At 42.7% G+C, this 16,933-nt stretch overlaps 1 protein-coding gene across 1 annotated transcript in view; it reads left to right on the top strand.

The window, feature by feature from the left end:
- map2k2a (mitogen-activated protein kinase kinase 2a) overlaps window positions 1-16,933 on the top strand; it is a 99,813-nt gene that overhangs the window by 28,362 nt on the left and 54,518 nt on the right. Inside the window, exon 3 of the mRNA XM_068016612.1 lies at window positions 9,874-10,020. Within this exon, the coding sequence (XP_067872713.1) occupies window positions 9,874-10,020 (147 nt within the window). The remainder of the gene's footprint in view (window positions 1-9,873; window positions 10,021-16,933) is intronic.

The following is a 16,933-nucleotide window of genomic DNA, read 5'->3' as shown; positions in this document are numbered from 1 at the left end:
ATTTCTGGTATGATATTTGTGTCCTCCCATGTGAAGACAGAACCAAAGTATGCATTTAGTTGGTCAGCCATTTCTTTGTTCCCCATAATAAATTCCCTGTTTCTGACTGTACGGGACCTACATTTGTCATCTTCAATCTTTTTCTCTTCACATACATATAGAAACTTTTACAGTCAGTTTTTTATGGTCCCTGCAAGCTTACTCTCGTACTCTACTTTCCCCTTCTTAATCAATCCCTTGGTCCTCCTTTGCGGAGTTCTAAACTTCTCCCAATCCTCAGGTCTGTTGTTTTTTCTGGCAAATTTGTATGCGTCTTCCTTGGATCTAATGCTATCTCTAATTTCCCTTGTAAGCCATGGTTTGGCTACCTTTCCTGCTTTACTTTTGCGCCAGACAAGAATAAACAATTGTTGCAGTTCATCCATGCACTTTTTTGAATGTTTGCCATTGCCTATCCACCGTCATCCCTTTAATTGACGTTTCCCAATCCATCATAGCCAACTCGCGCCTCATACCTTCGTAGTTTCCTTTATTAAGATTCAGGACCCTCGTCTCAGAATCAACTATGTCACTCTCCATCTTGATGAAGAATTCTATCACATTATGGTCACTCATCCCCAAGGGGTCTCGCACAACTATATTGTCAATTATTCCCCTCTCATTACACAATACCCAGTCTAGGATGGCCTGTTCTCGAGTTGGTTCCTCAACGTTTTGGTCCAGAAAACCATCTCGTATACACTCCATTAATTCCTCCTCTACGGTATTGTGACTAATTTGATTTGCCCAATCTATATGCAGATTAAAGTACCCATAATTATAGATGTTTTTTTTTATAGCATGCGACTCTAATTTCCTGTTTAGTGCCATTCCCAACATCACCACTACAGTTTGGGGGTCTATATACAACCCCCACTAACGTTCTTTGCCCCTTAGTGTTTCTCAGCTCTACCCATACAGATTCCACATCGTCCGAGCTAATATCCTTCCTCACTATTGCGTTAATTTCCTCTTTAACCAGCAATGCAACTCCACCACCTTTTACTTTTTGTCTGTCTTTCCTAAATACTGAACACACCTGGGTGTCCATTTCCCATCCCTGGTCACCCTGCAGCCATATCTCCGTAATCCCGACTATATGATACCCATTTACATCTATTTCTGCGATTAATTCATTCACTTTATTGCGAATGCTCCGCACGTTAAGGCACAAAGCCTTAAGGCTTGTCTTTTTAAAATTACTTGTCCCCTTCCCACTATTTTTCACTGTGGCCCTGTTTGATTCTGGCCCTTGATTTCTCTGCCTATCACTTTTCCTATTACCCTTACTGTCTTTTGTTCTTATCTTTGATTCCCCCCCCCCCCTCCCTCTGACTCTTTGCAAAGGTTCCCATCCCCTGCCATTTTAGTTTAAACCCTCCCCAACCACTATAACCTCCTTAATGATTGATTCTAACACCTTCCCCATGACCGACGTCAAGCTATAGTCTATAGTTACCTGTTTTCTGGCTCCCACCCTTCTTGAATACCCTTGCTACTTTCCAGTCTGATGGAACCTTTCCGGAGTCTATTGAATTTTGAAAAAATTAGCACCAACGCATCCACTACCTCATTAGCCACCTCTTTTAAGACCCAAGGATGAAGTCCATCAGAACCCGGGGACTTGTCAGCCTGCAGCTGCATCAGTTCGGTCAGTACCGCTTCCCTGGTGATTATAATTTCACCAAGTTCCTCTCTTCCTTCCACCTCCTGATTTACAGCTATTACTGGAATTTTTTTGTATCCTCTGTAGTGAAGACAGAAGCAAAATATTTGTTCATTTCATCCGCCATTTCCTTCTTATCTACTATTAGCTCCCCATTCTCACTCTCTAGAGGACCAACACTCACTTTACTTACTCTTTTCATTTTAAAATACCTGTAGAAGCTCTTGCTATCTTTTTACATTTAGTTAGTTAGAGATACAGCACTGAAACAGGCCCTTCGGCCCACCGAGTCTGTGCCGACCATCAACCACCCATTTATACTAATCCTACACTAATTCCATATTCCTACCACATCCCCACCTGACACTATATTTCCCTACCACCTACCTATACTAGGGACAATTTATAATGGCCAATTTACCTATCAACCTGCAAGTCTTTGGCATGTGGGAGGAAACCGGAGCACCCGGAGGAAACCCACACAGACACAGGGAGAACTTGCAAACTCCACACAGGCAGTACCCAGAATTGAACCCGGGTTGCTGGAGCTGTGAGGCTGCGGTGCTAACCACTGCGCCACTGTGCCTCCTTTCATACTCCAGTTTCTTTCTCCTGATTAACTTTTAATCATTCTCTACCGTTCTTTATATTCTGACCAATCATCAGACCTGCCACTCATCCTTGCGCATTTATATGCTATTTCCTTAAGTTTGATGCTTTCCTTAACTTCTTTAGTTGACCACGGATGTTGGGTCCTCCCCTTAGAATTTTTCTTTTTAGTAGGAATATACTTATTCTGAGTATTCTGAAATATCCCCTTAAATGTCTGCCGCTGCTTATCTATCTCCTAACCTAGTAAGCCACTTCACTTCCGCTAGCTCAGCTTTCGTGCCCACTTTGTTGCCCTTATTTAAGTTTAAAATACTAGCCCTAGATCCACTCTCCTCTTTTAAACTGGATGTAAAATCTAATATTGTGGTCGCTGCTACCTAGAGGTGCCTTTACTCTGAGATCATTAATTAATCCTGTCACATTACACAATACCAAGTCAAATATAACCTGCTCTCTGGTTGGTTCCAGAACGTGCTGCTCTAAGAAACTATCTTGAAAGCATTCTATGAACTCCTCATCCAGGCTACTATTTCCAGTCTGATTTTTCTAGTTCATATGTAGATTAAAATCACCCAGCCGCAACCTTAAACCCCAAACCCATTTCCTATCCATCACCAAGACCAATTACTTCCATGTTTGCTGTGTTACTCACCTCTGCTCCTGCCTCTGCCCTTTTACCATTGATACCCTTTGTCACCTCCAGACTTGACTACTCTTAAGACTCTGAGCTGGCAGCCCATCCTGCACTCTTCTCAAACTTCCAACTTGTCCAAAATCCTGTTGGACATATCCTGTCCCACACTATTTAAACTCTTGTTTGCCCATCACCCCTATCCTTACTGACCTGTACTAGCTCCCAGGTCTCCTGCCTTGGATCTATATTTTGGAACTCCCTCCTAAACCTGTCCACCTCTTGGAAACCTCCAGACATGACTACTCTTAATAAACCTTCTAATCTCTCCATTTGCACAATGCCGTTTTCCTTGTTATCTTCTGAAGTGCTGTGGAACATTTCTTGTTTCAAAGTTGCTAAATAGATACAAATGCTTTTGCTCATCCAACATCTGTTGTGATAATCCAATGAGCTTCATCTTCATCCTCTTGGATCTGCATTTTTGGAAGTTTTTGTTTTGTTTTGGGAAACGTATTCTAGCCTAAGTAATTTGAGTTTTCCCTGTGTCCATTTCGGCTGCTGCTCTGGCCCCTCGCCCATCGCTTCTATTTCCACTTTTTTTCCTCCCTTTTTTAATTTCTTTTCTCTTTACCCCTCCTAGATTTCTTTCTTCTATCATCATACCTCCTTTCACTTCTCTCTTTGTAATTTGCCCTTCCAAATCCCTACCCCAAACCTTCAACACTTCTCAAGTCTTGCTGCCATTTCAGTCTTGATTCCCACTTAGATGAGCCCACAGCTTTCCTCTGTGCCGCTTAGCATCCTTTGAAGGGCTCATTGAGGCACTCAGTGCTGGCTCATTACAAGCAGCAACCCCAGTTACCGCCCCCGACACTCTTGCCAAACTTACTGCCCAGTGTGCCAACTGTGGGCTAATCTTGCCAGTCGTCTTCCCATTAAGCTCACCCCTCCCACTGCTGACTTTGGAATCTGCCAGCGGCTCAGACCTCTCTGCAGAATGTCCGTTCATTTGTGAACAAGGCCCTTGCCATCCATTAGTTTATTGCAAGTGATGCATCAACATCATGGCCTTGATGGAAACCTGGCTGAGTAAATGAAGTTTCCCTGCCTAGCTAAACCTTCCACCACTTACTCCTATCACCAAATCACACCTTGGCCTGACACCCTACTCATCTGGCACTTTCTCCTCCTTTGAGCATCTCTCCTTGTTCCATCACCTCTCATTTAAAATCCTCGTTCTTTACCGCCCATCCAACTCCAGTAAAATTTTTCTCACCGAGAGACCTTCATTGCTGTTCTCCCTCAGCCTCTGAACCAAATGACTTTCATCCTCAGTGTTTTCATACTTCATCTCATTATGTGTCTCTCCTCTGCGTCACAGCCCTCTTATCCTCCCTTAATCTCTCACACCATGTAAACACCCCAGTCCCTATTCACAGCCACTCCCTTGGCCTTGCCATCTCACATTGCCTCACTACTCCCATCATATCAGTCACAGATAGGCCATCTCTGATTACTTCCTTGTATCGCTCACCACCCATATTTCTCTTCGCCCTCCCAACCCTAACTTCTGTAATTATCCCTGGAAGAACTACCCCCAATTCACTTACAGCTACATGTTCAAAATCCCAGCTGTCTAGACTTTGGCCCTTCATTGTTTACAACTTTTCTGCAGCTACTGATTTGCTCAACCGCACCCACACCTTGACCTTTGATGCCCTAGTTCCCAATAAAAGCCATGCTGTTTCTCACCCCGACTGTTCCCTCTCGTTCAGCCCTCATCCCCACTCCCTTAAGTCCAAAGGACGAATGCTTGAACGGATTTGGTAAGCAACTGGTTTAGCCATTCACCGCCTTATCTGGCTGGACCACATCAAGCACTATCGGGTCCTGTTCTCGTCTGCTAACACTGTTCACTGCATTCCAGGATGATTCTGGAATAGAGATAACCCCCAGTCTCTCTTCTCAACTATAAACTGTCGGCTTAATCCCCTCTCTCCTCTCCTCGACTCTCACCTCCAACAAGTACGAGGAGCTCGTGCACTTTGTCACTAAGATTATCGAATCAGCAGCCTCTGCCGCTTCCCTCCCTTCCACTGGCTCATCCAGCCAAACTTCCTCTTGCCCTAGCCCTGAACTCTCATCTTTTTGTAGTTTCTCTGTCTCCCGTCATGCACTCTCCAAGCTCATCTTATCCCTGAGACTTGCCTCCTGTTTCCTTAATCCGATTTCCACTAAACTGTTGGCAACCCAACTTCCCTTCCTCGTCCCCACATTAGCTGATATTGTTAATGGTTCTGTCTCTTCAGGTATTGTCTGTCTCTCCTTTAAATCTGCCGTCATCGCTCCTCTCATTCAAAAGAAACAAACCTTGACCCCGCTGTTCTTGCAAATTACCACCTCATCTCCAACCTCACTTTCCTCTCAAGTCCTTAAATGTGTTGTCGCCTCCCAAATCCTGTTTCCTGGAGCTCCATGTTTGAATCCCTCCAATCGGTTTCTGCCCCTGCCACAAAATGGCTGTTACCAAAGTCACAAATGACATCCTATGTGACTGTGATAAAGGTAAACTATCCCTCTTCATCCTTCTTGACCTGTCCGCGGTCTTTGACACGGTTGACCACGCCATCCTCCTCTAGTGCTTCTGCACTGTCGTCCATCTGGTTGGGACTGCATTCTCCTAGTTCCATTTTCATCTATCCAGTTGTAGCCAGAGTATCACTTGCAATGGCTTCTCTTCCCACTCCTGCCATATTATCACTGGTGTGCCCCAAGGATCTATTCTTGGCCCCCTCCTATTTCTCATTTGCATGTTGCCCCTCAGTGACACCATCTGAAAGCACGCCATTAGTTTTCACTTGTACACTGATGACACCCAGCTCTACCTCACCATCACGCCTCTCAACTCCTCCACTGTTAACTTATCAGACTGCTGATCCAATATGCAGTACTGAATGAGCAGCAATTTCCTCCAACTAATTATTGGGAGGACCGAAGCCATTATCTTCAGTTCCCCACTACATCCCTTTCCCTGGCAACTCTGAGGCCGAGCCAGACCCCAAGCTGAGCTTCCAACCATATATCCACGCTATCTCTAATACCTCCTATTTTCACCCCCATAACATCACCCAATTCCAACCCTGCCTCAGCTCATCTGCTGAAACCCTCATCCATGTCTTTGTTACCTCTAGATTTGACTATTCTATCGCATTCCTGGCTGACCTCTCACATTCTACCCTCCGTGAACTTGCCATCCAAAATTCTACTGCCTGTGTTCTTGTTCACATCAAGTCCCATTCTTGTGCTTGCTGTCTTACATTGGCCCTTGGTTAAACAACATTTCAATTTTAAAATTCGTATCCTTGTCTTCAAATCATGCCATTGCCTCACCTCTTCCTAACTAGAATCTCCAGCCCCACAACCAATGTTCCCTTTAAGCTGTGCGGTCATGGAGCAACCCGGAACTTTCCGCAAAGGCTGCAAACAAGTTGGGGCCGTTAAGTTATCGCAAATGTGCACAAAATTTAAAGGGCCTGTGCACGTAAACAAATTGGCCGTGTAATGAAAAAAAATTAGAGGGGCCAGATGGGATTTATCCTAGGATTCTCTGGGAAGGCAAGGAGGAGATTGCAGAGCCTTTGACCTTGATCTTTATGTTGTCATTGTCAACAGGAATAGTGCCGGAAGACTGGAGGATAGCAAATGTTGTCCCCAAGAAGGGGAGTAGAGACAGCCCTGGTAATTATAGACCTGTGAGCCTTACTTCGGTTGTGGGTAAAATGTTGGAAAAGGTTATAAGAGATAGGATTTATAATCATCTTGAAAAGAATAAGTTCATTAGCGATAGTCAGCACGGTTTTGTGAAGGGTAGGTCGTGCCTCACAAACCTTATTGAGTTTTTTGAGAAGGTGACCAAACAGGTGGGTGAGGGTAAAGCCGTGGATGTGGTGTATATGGATTTCAGTAAGGCGTTTGATAAGGTTCCCCACGGTAGGCTATTGCAGAAAATACGGAAGTATGGGATTGAAGGTGATTTAGTGCTTTGGATCAGAAATTGGCTAGCTGAAAGAAGACAGAGGGTGGTGGTTGAAGGCAAATGTTCATCCTGGAGTTTAGTTACTAGTAGTGTACCGCAAGGATCTGTTTTGGTGCCACTGCTGTTTGTCATTTTTATAAATGACCTGGATGAGGGTGTAGAAGGGTGGGTTAGTAAATTTGCGGATGACACGAAGGAAGGTCGGTGGAGTTGTGGATAGTGCCGAAGGATGTTGTAGGTTACAGAGGGACATAGATAGGCTGCAGAGCTGGGCTGAGAGATGACAAATGGAGTTTAATGCGGAAAAGTATGAGGTGATTCACTTTGGAAGGAGTAACAGGAATGCAGAGTACTGGGCTAATGGGAAGATTCTTGGTAGTGTAGATGAGCAGAGAGATCTTGGTGTCCAGGTACATAACCTGGGTGGCAACTTTCAGGGATTTAATAGGGCTGTTAAGAAGGCATATGGTGTGTTAGCTTTTATTAGTAGGGGGATCGAGTTTCGGAGCCACGAGGTCATGCTGCAGCTGTACAAAACTCTGGTGCGGCTGCACCTGGAGTATTGCGTGCAGTTCTGGTCACCGCATTATAGGAAGGATGTGGAAGCTTTGGAAAGGGTGCAGAGGAGATTTACTAGGATGTTGCCTGGTATGGAGGGAAGGTCTTACGAGGAAAGGCTGAGGGACTTGAGGTTGTTTTCGTTGGAGAGGAGGAGGAGAGGTGACTTAATAGAGACATAAGATAATCAGAGGGTTAGATAGGGTGGATAGTGAGAGTCTTTTTCCTCAGATGGTGATGGCAAACACGAGGGGACATAGCTTTAAGTTGAGGGGTGATAGATATAGGACAGATGTCAGAGGTAGTTTCTTTACTCAGAGAGTAGTAGGGGCGTGGAAGGCCCTGCCTGCAACAGTAGTAGACTCGCCAACTTTAAGGGCATTTAAGTGGTCATTGGATAGACATATGGATGAAAATGGAATAGTGTAGGTCAGATGGTTTCACAGGTCGGTGCAACATCGAGGGCCGAAGGGCCTGTACTGCGCTGTAATGTTCTATGTTGCTCACAAACTTTCAAGTTAGCTGCACTCGTTTCATTCTGCCCTCTTGAGCATCCCTAATTTTAATTGGTCTGCTGCTGGGGGTCATGCCTTCGGTTGCCTAGGCCTGAAGCTTTGGAATTCTCCACCTCTCTACTTCTCTTTCCTCCTTCAAGATGCTGCTTAAAACCTATCTTTTTGACCAAGCTTTTGGTCATCTGCCCTAAATCTGCTTTTCACTCTGTCAAATTTTGCTTTATAACGCTCCTGTGAAGTGCAAGGACTTAAACACAAAAATCAAGACTGCCATTCCACTGCAGCACAGAGGGAGTGCTGCACTGTCGGGAGTGGTATCTTTCAGAAGAGATGTTAAACAGAGTCCCTGTCCGCCCTCTTAGGTGGATGTGAAAGATCCTATGCTACTATTTCAAAGATGATCATGAGCATTATCCCCGGTATCCTGGCCAATATTTGTCCCCCAATCGATATTGCAAAAATAGATTATCTGGTCATTGTCACATTGCTATTCGTAGGAGTTTGCTGTGTGTAAATTGGCTGCCGCATTTCCTACATTACAACAGTGATTACATTTCAGAAGTACTTAATTGACTGTAAAATGCTTGGAGACGTGGTTGTGAAAAGCACTGTATAATTGCAATTCTTTTTCATATCTCACCATTGATGCTCTTTCAAGCTCAATGAGAAATGCTGGCATCACTGGAGGAACTAGCTTGGAAGAGATGCTGAGCTTGATGAGTTGAGGGAGTTTAATGGCACTGCTGACAACCGAAGAAGCTTCTGTCTTCTGTTTTCAACTGTTCAATTAATTCCCTCACACATTGAGTTTGTGTCTCCTCTAAACCAACTCTTCTGTTAAAGGTTTAACAACTACACAAAAAAATGAAAAAAATTGGCAGAAGTAAGCATCGAGGAATTAAATTTTGAGTTCTTTCTAAAATTCAGCACCAGTTAAGTAAGTTTTTTAAAATTCTTTTTCATGAAATGTGGGTGTCGCTGGCAAGGCCAGAATTTTTTGCCCATCCCTAATTACCCTTGACAACTGAGTGGCTTGCTAGGCCATTTCAGAGGGCAGTTAAGAGTCAACCACATTGCTGTGTGTCTGGAGTCACATGTAGGTCAGACCAGGTAAATGGCAGATTTCCTTCCCTAAAGGACATTAGAAGGGGTTTTTATGACAATCAATGATAGTTTCATGACACCATTGCTAACACTAGCTTTCAATTCCAGATGTTTATTAATTGAATTTAAATTCCACCAGCTGCCATGGTGGAATTTGAACCCATGTCCTCAGGGCATTAGCCTGAGCCTCTGGATTACTAGTCCAGTGACATTACCAATATGCAACCGTCTCCTTGTCTAACTTTAACCTAAACAGACTGTTCGAGTGAAGGTTGCTTTGTTTGCCCAGTTAGTATCATGGCATGTGTGCAAAATAAATTGTCTCTTTGTAAAATCCCCACTGAGTGTTAAAAACTGGGCAGTTTGACTCGATCCTCACTCAATATATTTGTATGCTGCAGCAGGCTTAAGGCAACAGATAGAACTCTGTACTCACCTGAATGAGTTTTTGTAGATAGCTATGTTTGTAGTGTCGCAGATAGACTACTTGGTATCTGGAAAATCAGCAAGGAACACATTGTGATGTTCCTAGAAACTCCTGGAACAAATTGTGACATTCCTAGAAACCTGATTTTGTAAGAGTTGTAAAGGCCAGTATAATTCCAAGTGAAAACATATCATGGTTAGATTTTCCCTTTTTTAAAAAAGTAATGGATTCAAGTAGTCATCAATAAAGGATCTAACTCCAAGATTTTATTCTTCTCTCCAGCTGATTCACTTAGAAATAAAGCCTGCTATTCGCAATCAAATCATCAGAGAGCTCCAGGTGCTGCACGAATGTAACTCGCCATATATTGTGGGCTTCTATGGAGCATTTTACAGTGATGGGGAAATTAGTATATGCATGGAACACATGGTAAGCATTAATACTATCAGTATGGGTCTCTGTACTCCATTGGCAGTAGGCCTTTCAACATTACACATTTGATCTATTATAAAACCTCTGCAGCCATGAGTCTGTTTTGGGATTTTTCTGTTGGGAAGAAATGTTTCTAAAGCCAGCTTGTATGTGTTCAAAATAAAAGTTTTTGAAGTTCTGTTTAATTCCCCATTCAGAACTTAAGGTAATGCATGCAATTTTTAGACAGTATACATAACTACAGTTGCATGAAAATCAATTAAAAATAATGTCTTGTATTCATTGTCTATGTTGTGACTGTTCCGCCTGAGTGTCAATTTTCTTCATTAAGTTCATTTTCTTCCTCATTGATTAAGTGTATTTTTCTTCTCTAATTGGTTATTCTCTACTTGTTCACCAACCCTAATCATATTAGGCAAGATCATTCTTCCCAATACCATGAAAAAGCAACACAATCGCACTTATCCAAAAAAAACTACCTACCTTCTAACAACCAGTATAATGTTTTTTTAAACTTGGCACACTATTTTTGCATATATAAAGCAGATTTGTGTATGTCTTTTCAGCATCTCGTTGGACTATTCTGATCATGTGGCCATGGCTAATTGTAATCCTGTAATTGTTTCTTTTGTGTTGCTTTCTAGCAATCTTATTGACTGGTAAGCACTGATCTGATTTCTTCCATGTTTTATGGCTCAAAGCTCCAGATATATGCCAGTAAAGACCGACCAGGCAGAGGTTGGTGGCAGTGAGTAGATCAGTGTCAGTTTTTTCAGGGTTACAGATAGCACAGGCTGTGAATCCAGAACTGGACTCTCATGGGAATGGATTCTGAACGATCTGTCCCTCGTCAGGTTCATTTTAGTCTTTGATCACTGTACTAAAAGTACTCTTATTTTTCTCACCCTCCTTCATAAATGTTCAACAATTGAGGGAAGGGATTGGGGAGGTTGGTTGAAGAGAGCAGAGAGGCTGGTGGTGGGGAGGGAACGGAGAGGCTGGGGGAGGTGGGGAACCGTGAGGCTGGGGGAGGGGAGGGGGATGGAGAGGCTGGTGGGAAATGGAAAATCTTAAAACTTCTGCAAATCCTTTTTATAACAAAAACAAAGTAAATTGATTGCAGGGATTTGTTTTTCGTTTCAAGAAAGCAGCAGAACTGCCTTGTGAGCTCCTTGGATCTGTTCACCCTTGAAACTAATGGGTGATATGACTTAATAGAATCGAGTCCAGATGTGTATTAGGCACAAGAAGCAGATCATTAGTTGGAATTTAATGTTGCTATTTAAATATAACCTGTCCCATCTGTGTAAAGTAACCATTAGGAGCCATTTCCTCCCCCCCACCCCCCTCCCCAGGGTTCTTTTGTCTGATATTGTACAGAGACAAGGCGTTCTGTCTATTATTCAATTTGAATTATAGCAGAATGTATATATTTGTAGATCAGTGATCTGGTCCACCATCTTGGCATGCTGTGAAATTGTTCTTTGTGCGATTGTTCCCGATGTAAGAATCTTTTTCGGAGGAACCAATTTTTCCTGGTTGGCTTTGTACTCGATTGCCTGCTGCAGTTAATTTCTCTCTTCCCTGCTGCTTCAAAGAGCAGTTTAATTTGTTGGTGGAAAAATGGTAGGCCGAGCAAAATACAAACAGACTGATGGTACTGACCATCAGTAGCAGAGAACAGGAACCAGCATCATCCTTCCAGCACAAAATATTCTTGCATATTCAGTAGTCATCAATTATGTCATTTAACGTAGGATTTTTGAAGTATTTTTAACCTTTTTTGCAAAGTTTTTATTTTGCCACTTGTTTTAAAAATGTTGGAATAAAAAGTATTAAGAATTTAAAATGGCAGATGGGTGCAACAGGGAAGTTGTCAACTTTCGAATTGTGGATCGCTTATTGCCCTTACTCTTCCATATTTTTTCTTGTGCCAAGAATAAGTGGTACTGCTAGTACTGCTGACACCACCTAACTCAGCACAAACCAGGAATTGAATTAAGATATGTATTGCATTTACCTATGGAGTCATCTGGGAATAAATTGGTTTCTCTACTTTTTTCCCTTCCAGTCCTGAAGTCACTGACGCCTAATGTAAATTCCATAGCAAGAAAATACATTTTAGTTCATCAGGTTTTCTCCATCCAGAGTCCACGAATGATTCTTTCACATCTCTCCTCCGTCACCTCTGCATTCCGCCCCTCCCCATTCATACCCCAAGCATGGGTTAATAAGTGCTGGTATTCTCTAGGACTTCTTCTCCACTACTGTTTTTCATATGTGCACTTAAATATGGAGCGTTCCTTGAGGTGACCATCAAGGACACTATAGCCAAGTCTCATCAGGTCTGTTTTCATCTCCACATCAGGGACTGAGACTAATTGCACTGCTACTGCTGACACCACCTAGGTCAGTACAAACCAGGAATTGAATGAAGGTGCATGATACATTTACCCATCAAGTCATCTTGGAATAACCTGTTTTCTCTGCTTTTTTCCACTCTACATTGATAAGCAGCTAGAGCAGGTACCTTGCTCTTTGTCATATTCAGTGATTTTTTTTTTTTTGCATTGATCCCTCTGGCAATATTCCCCCTATCAGGAAGAGCCCATCCGTAAGAAGTTGCATTTATAGACCACTTCATGATGCCCCAATGCGCTTCTTAGCCAAAGAAGTGCTTTTTGAAGTGGAACCACTTGTAATGTTGGGAAACATGGAAGGAAATTTGTGTACATCAAATTCCATAAACAGAAATGAGATAAGTAGTCAATTTTTTTTGTGATGTTGGTTGAAAGATAAGTGTTTGCCAGTACACCAAGGGAACTCCCTGCTGTTTTTCAAAAAGTGCCATGGGGATCCATTATTATCATGTGAATGGGCAGATGGGACCTTGCTTTAACTTTTGAGCTGGAAGACATTGGGCTGAATTTTACCAGCCCCTCGACGCCACAGGTCGTGGTACGGGGCAGGGAAAATTCTGAAAATTCCGCATATTAGTGGTGGCGCAGCGACCTTGGTGCTGCCCACCGGCCGCCTGACGGCGGGACTTTCATCTAAATATGCAGATTACCATTAATTAGATGCAAATAAACTTACCTGCAGGTGGCAGCCATCCCACGCTGATTTTACAGCCGCTGTTCATCCTCCACGCGCCTTCAGAACTCCATAGATTTCCGAGGCAAGAACCTGGTGGGGAGGGGGGGGGGGGGGGAGGAATAAAATTTTCAAGGTGGAAGGGGTGGAGGAGTGGGGAAAACATTTTTCATTGGCTATGGGATGATGGGAAGGGGTTGAAGGGCAAAGAGTGCAAAGTTTAAGGTTTAACGGTCGGGACTGTCAAGAATGGTTTTTCAGGGGGAGAGGTAAATAAATTTATTGTCTGATCATTGGGGTGGAAGTGGTGCTTTTATGTTAAATGTACTGTTTTTATTAAAAGTTAGTCCTGGCCCCTTTAAAATTTAAAATCTCTGCTAAGGGCTTAATGCCCTATAAAAATGGCACAGTGGCACCAGATGCCGTTGCCAGGGATGCAGCGGCTGCCCCCTCTTGCGTCATCAGGGGAGGCAGCACCGCCTCCTCTATTTAAATCAGCCCCTGTGCGGAACATCACGGGGTCTCAGGGACAGCGCACCCGCGTGGGATGCACACCACCATCAGAGTGCGCCACCGTGAACTGCAGTGCACTGGTAAAATTCAGCCCATCACCTCTGACAGTGCAACACTTCCTCAGAACTGCACTAAAGTGTCAATCAATGTGCTCAAGTCACTGGAATGGAGATTGAACCCACAACCTTCTGACTCCAAGGTAAGTGTGTTTCTGCTGAGCCGTGGATGACACCAAATAACAAGCCTTACTATTTCTGTGATGTATTAGACAACTAGATCATCCAGGAATAATTTAGTGCAGTGCTGTGTGTAAACAACGTGCAAGTCTTCCAATACTCTTCCTCCTTACATAATGAACTTTTGGTTTGCTATTTCGAGACAAAAGTGACATATAAAAATTCACAAATGAGAAATACATAAAATGGGGAAATACATTCTCGACAGTGACAGTTCAAAGCAGCATTGCACTAAATTTCTCGGACCACAGTCTTGCTCAAGGGCCATGCTTATGATTGCTCTAACGCGCACCAAAAAGTTGGAAGACGTAGCTGCAAACCGATGATTGTTCACGCAGTGAGTTCCTGATCTCAATTGTGGACAGCTGCTAACTGGAGGACAGGTGCTAGCCCACAGGAAGAGGGAGGGGGAAAGCTGTAGAACCAACTTTATTTTTAGTGGAATTTTTCTGTGCTCTCATTGCATTCCTTTATCTTGCTAAAGAGAAAGGACAAATATGAAAGGAACAGCACTGAATCCTGGCTCTGTCAACATTCCAATATTGGGCAGGCTGCAAACTAGAGGTCCATAAGCATGTGAAGCAGCAAATTTGCTGTGATTTACCAGTGAAGAAGAGGTAGTCCAAATTGATTATCATTAGTTTACATCTATTTTTATCCTACATAGAAGCAAAATACTGTGGATGCTGGAAATCTGAAATAAAAACAAAGTATCGTAAATACTCATCAGGTCTGGCAGCATCTGTAGATAGAGAAACAGAGTTAATGTTTCAGGTCTATGACCTTTCATCAGAACTGGCAAAGGTTAGAAATGTAGTAGGCTTTGAGCAAGTGAAAGGGGGAAGGGAAGGTGTGTGATAGGGCAGAGAGCAGGAGAGATTAAATGACAAAGATGTCCTGGAACAAAGGCAAAGGCAGTGCAAATAGTTGTAGTAAAAGACAAAGCATTAGTCCAGAGAGAGAGACCTGAAATGTCTGTTTCACTCCACTCACTCCAGATGCTGCCAGACCTGCTGAATATTTCCAGTGCTTTCTGTTTTTATTTTATCTTTTATCACTTTGCTTTAGTGTGTATGGGGTTGCTTACTCTTTAATGTTATTCATTGTGTATGACACAGTCTGCATTGGAGAAGCTTTTGTTGCATGTATCCACAATTATTTATGGTCAGTTGTGCTGTAGGGTTGATTGTAGTGATCTCTGCGGCATGCTTCCATCATTTTTGTTTGCTATCGCTTGTATTTTCATAATATAACACAAGTGTCAGTATTCTAAATGATGGTTTCTTCAACTGGCCTTGGTCTTTGAGGTAATGTTTTACTGCATAGGTTTCAGATATAGCATTCAATTCATTTGTTTAATCTTTTTCCTTAAATTTGTTTTGCAAAAGTAGCACTGCACAAAAACAGATACTGTAAGGGTTCAGAACTTGGCAATACTTGCATTTCCAAGATGAATATTGGAGCAGTACATGAAACAAATGTAGCATCATATGTGAACATTCTTGTCAGCTCATTATCTGAACAAGGTCTCAACATGCAAAACACAAAGTAACCATTTCCCTAAAAGGATAATATCAACAAGGTAACAGATTTTCTGTCAAAGATAATGTCACCATACATGCAGGCCAACCATCGATCTGTTAAGCTGACAGCATTTCAGTTGTCAGCATTTGAGTTTTAAAAAAACTCCCCCTCTCTTTCCCCCCCCCCCCCCCCCCCCACACTTTGATTGGAAGGCAACATGATTAGGATCTGCTGGAGGACAGGACAATCATTAGACAACAGTTCTCCAACTGTTTGTGCGTGGTGGGGCAGAAAAGGTTTAAGATAAGCTAATGGTTTTTGTGTTGCTCATGTATTTGTTTAGCACTTGTTTCTGAAAAAGTTATATATAATCTGCTAAAAATGCTATTTTTAAAAACTTATTTACAGTATGTTCGGCTGTTTTGTGTGTGTTTATTAAACAAGTTGCAGCTGCTTTTTGAGATGAGGATGTTGATGTGAATGCATAAATGGAACATTTCTATTACTGCACTTGGCAGTTAATTGGAAATAAAATAACGAAGACTGGAGTTATCCTGATTTTCAGCTTTGGCTCGGTGGTGTCACCTTCACGTCTGCATAAGAGTTTTGAATTCAAGTCCATCTTCACATGGAGCACATGATCTTGGCTGAAAGTTCAGTGTAGTACTGAAGGAGTGCTGCATTGTTAGCGGTGCCAGCTTTTCAATGAGATGTTAAACCGAGGCATAGTGCTGGTTCCTTTGTTGCCAAGCAGAAACTGGAGAACCAGTGCTTCTGTTAAAGCAGTAAACATCCACAGAGAAATGTAAGAAGTAACATTAATAATTAATAAATCCATAGTAGATTGCAAACCCTGGACTGGAGGCACTTGGGTCAACCTGAGAGCGTGTTGTGTCCCACTGTCCCAGTGCACTTTCAGTCTAACTTCTTGGCTTTGTGGGTGATGAGGGCTGTTTATGTTTTTTTTAAGCTTTCTGTCAGCTTTTGCTGTTTCCTTAAGTTGTCACGTACAAACACAAAGAAATATTCCTACAAGAATCATGTCAATACAAAGTAACAATTAAAGGTACCAGCTTTTAACTCGATGAGGTATGGAGAGGGGCTCAGGAAACAAGATGTCGTCAGAAAAAAAAACCTTAGAAGGGAAAAGAGAGGGCAATGATGGTGGAAAGAGAACGGACATTATCCATGTTTTCAAGTGAAGGAAGTCAGTGAATTGATGTCGTGAATGAGGAGCCATGCTTATGAACTTGGAATAAAATATAAAATCTCATGTTCTGCCCTTGCTTGGCTTGTGTTCAACTTTAAGTTTTCTTCCTTACCTAAAATTACATATAATCTGCAGTGCAGTAAAAGATCATTCATCCCAACTGGTCTATACAGTCTTTATAAGCTGCCTCATATTCTAATTACCTCTTGCCACCCTGTTTTCCCCCCGTCCCTATAATCCCTCTATTCCCCTCTCCCTTATGTATGCATCAAGCCTCCCCTTAAATGTGCCAGTGTGATCTGTTTCAACCATTCCGCATGGCAGCTAGTTCCTG

The sequence above is a fragment of the Heterodontus francisci genome, chromosome 36, assembly GCF_036365525.1.
Source record: "Heterodontus francisci isolate sHetFra1 chromosome 36, sHetFra1.hap1, whole genome shotgun sequence".
In the NCBI taxonomy this organism is placed as follows: domain Eukaryota; kingdom Metazoa; phylum Chordata; class Chondrichthyes; order Heterodontiformes; family Heterodontidae; genus Heterodontus; species Heterodontus francisci.
Note: the sequence above shows the minus strand (reverse complement) of the source record. Positions and strands in the feature narration are given on the sequence as shown.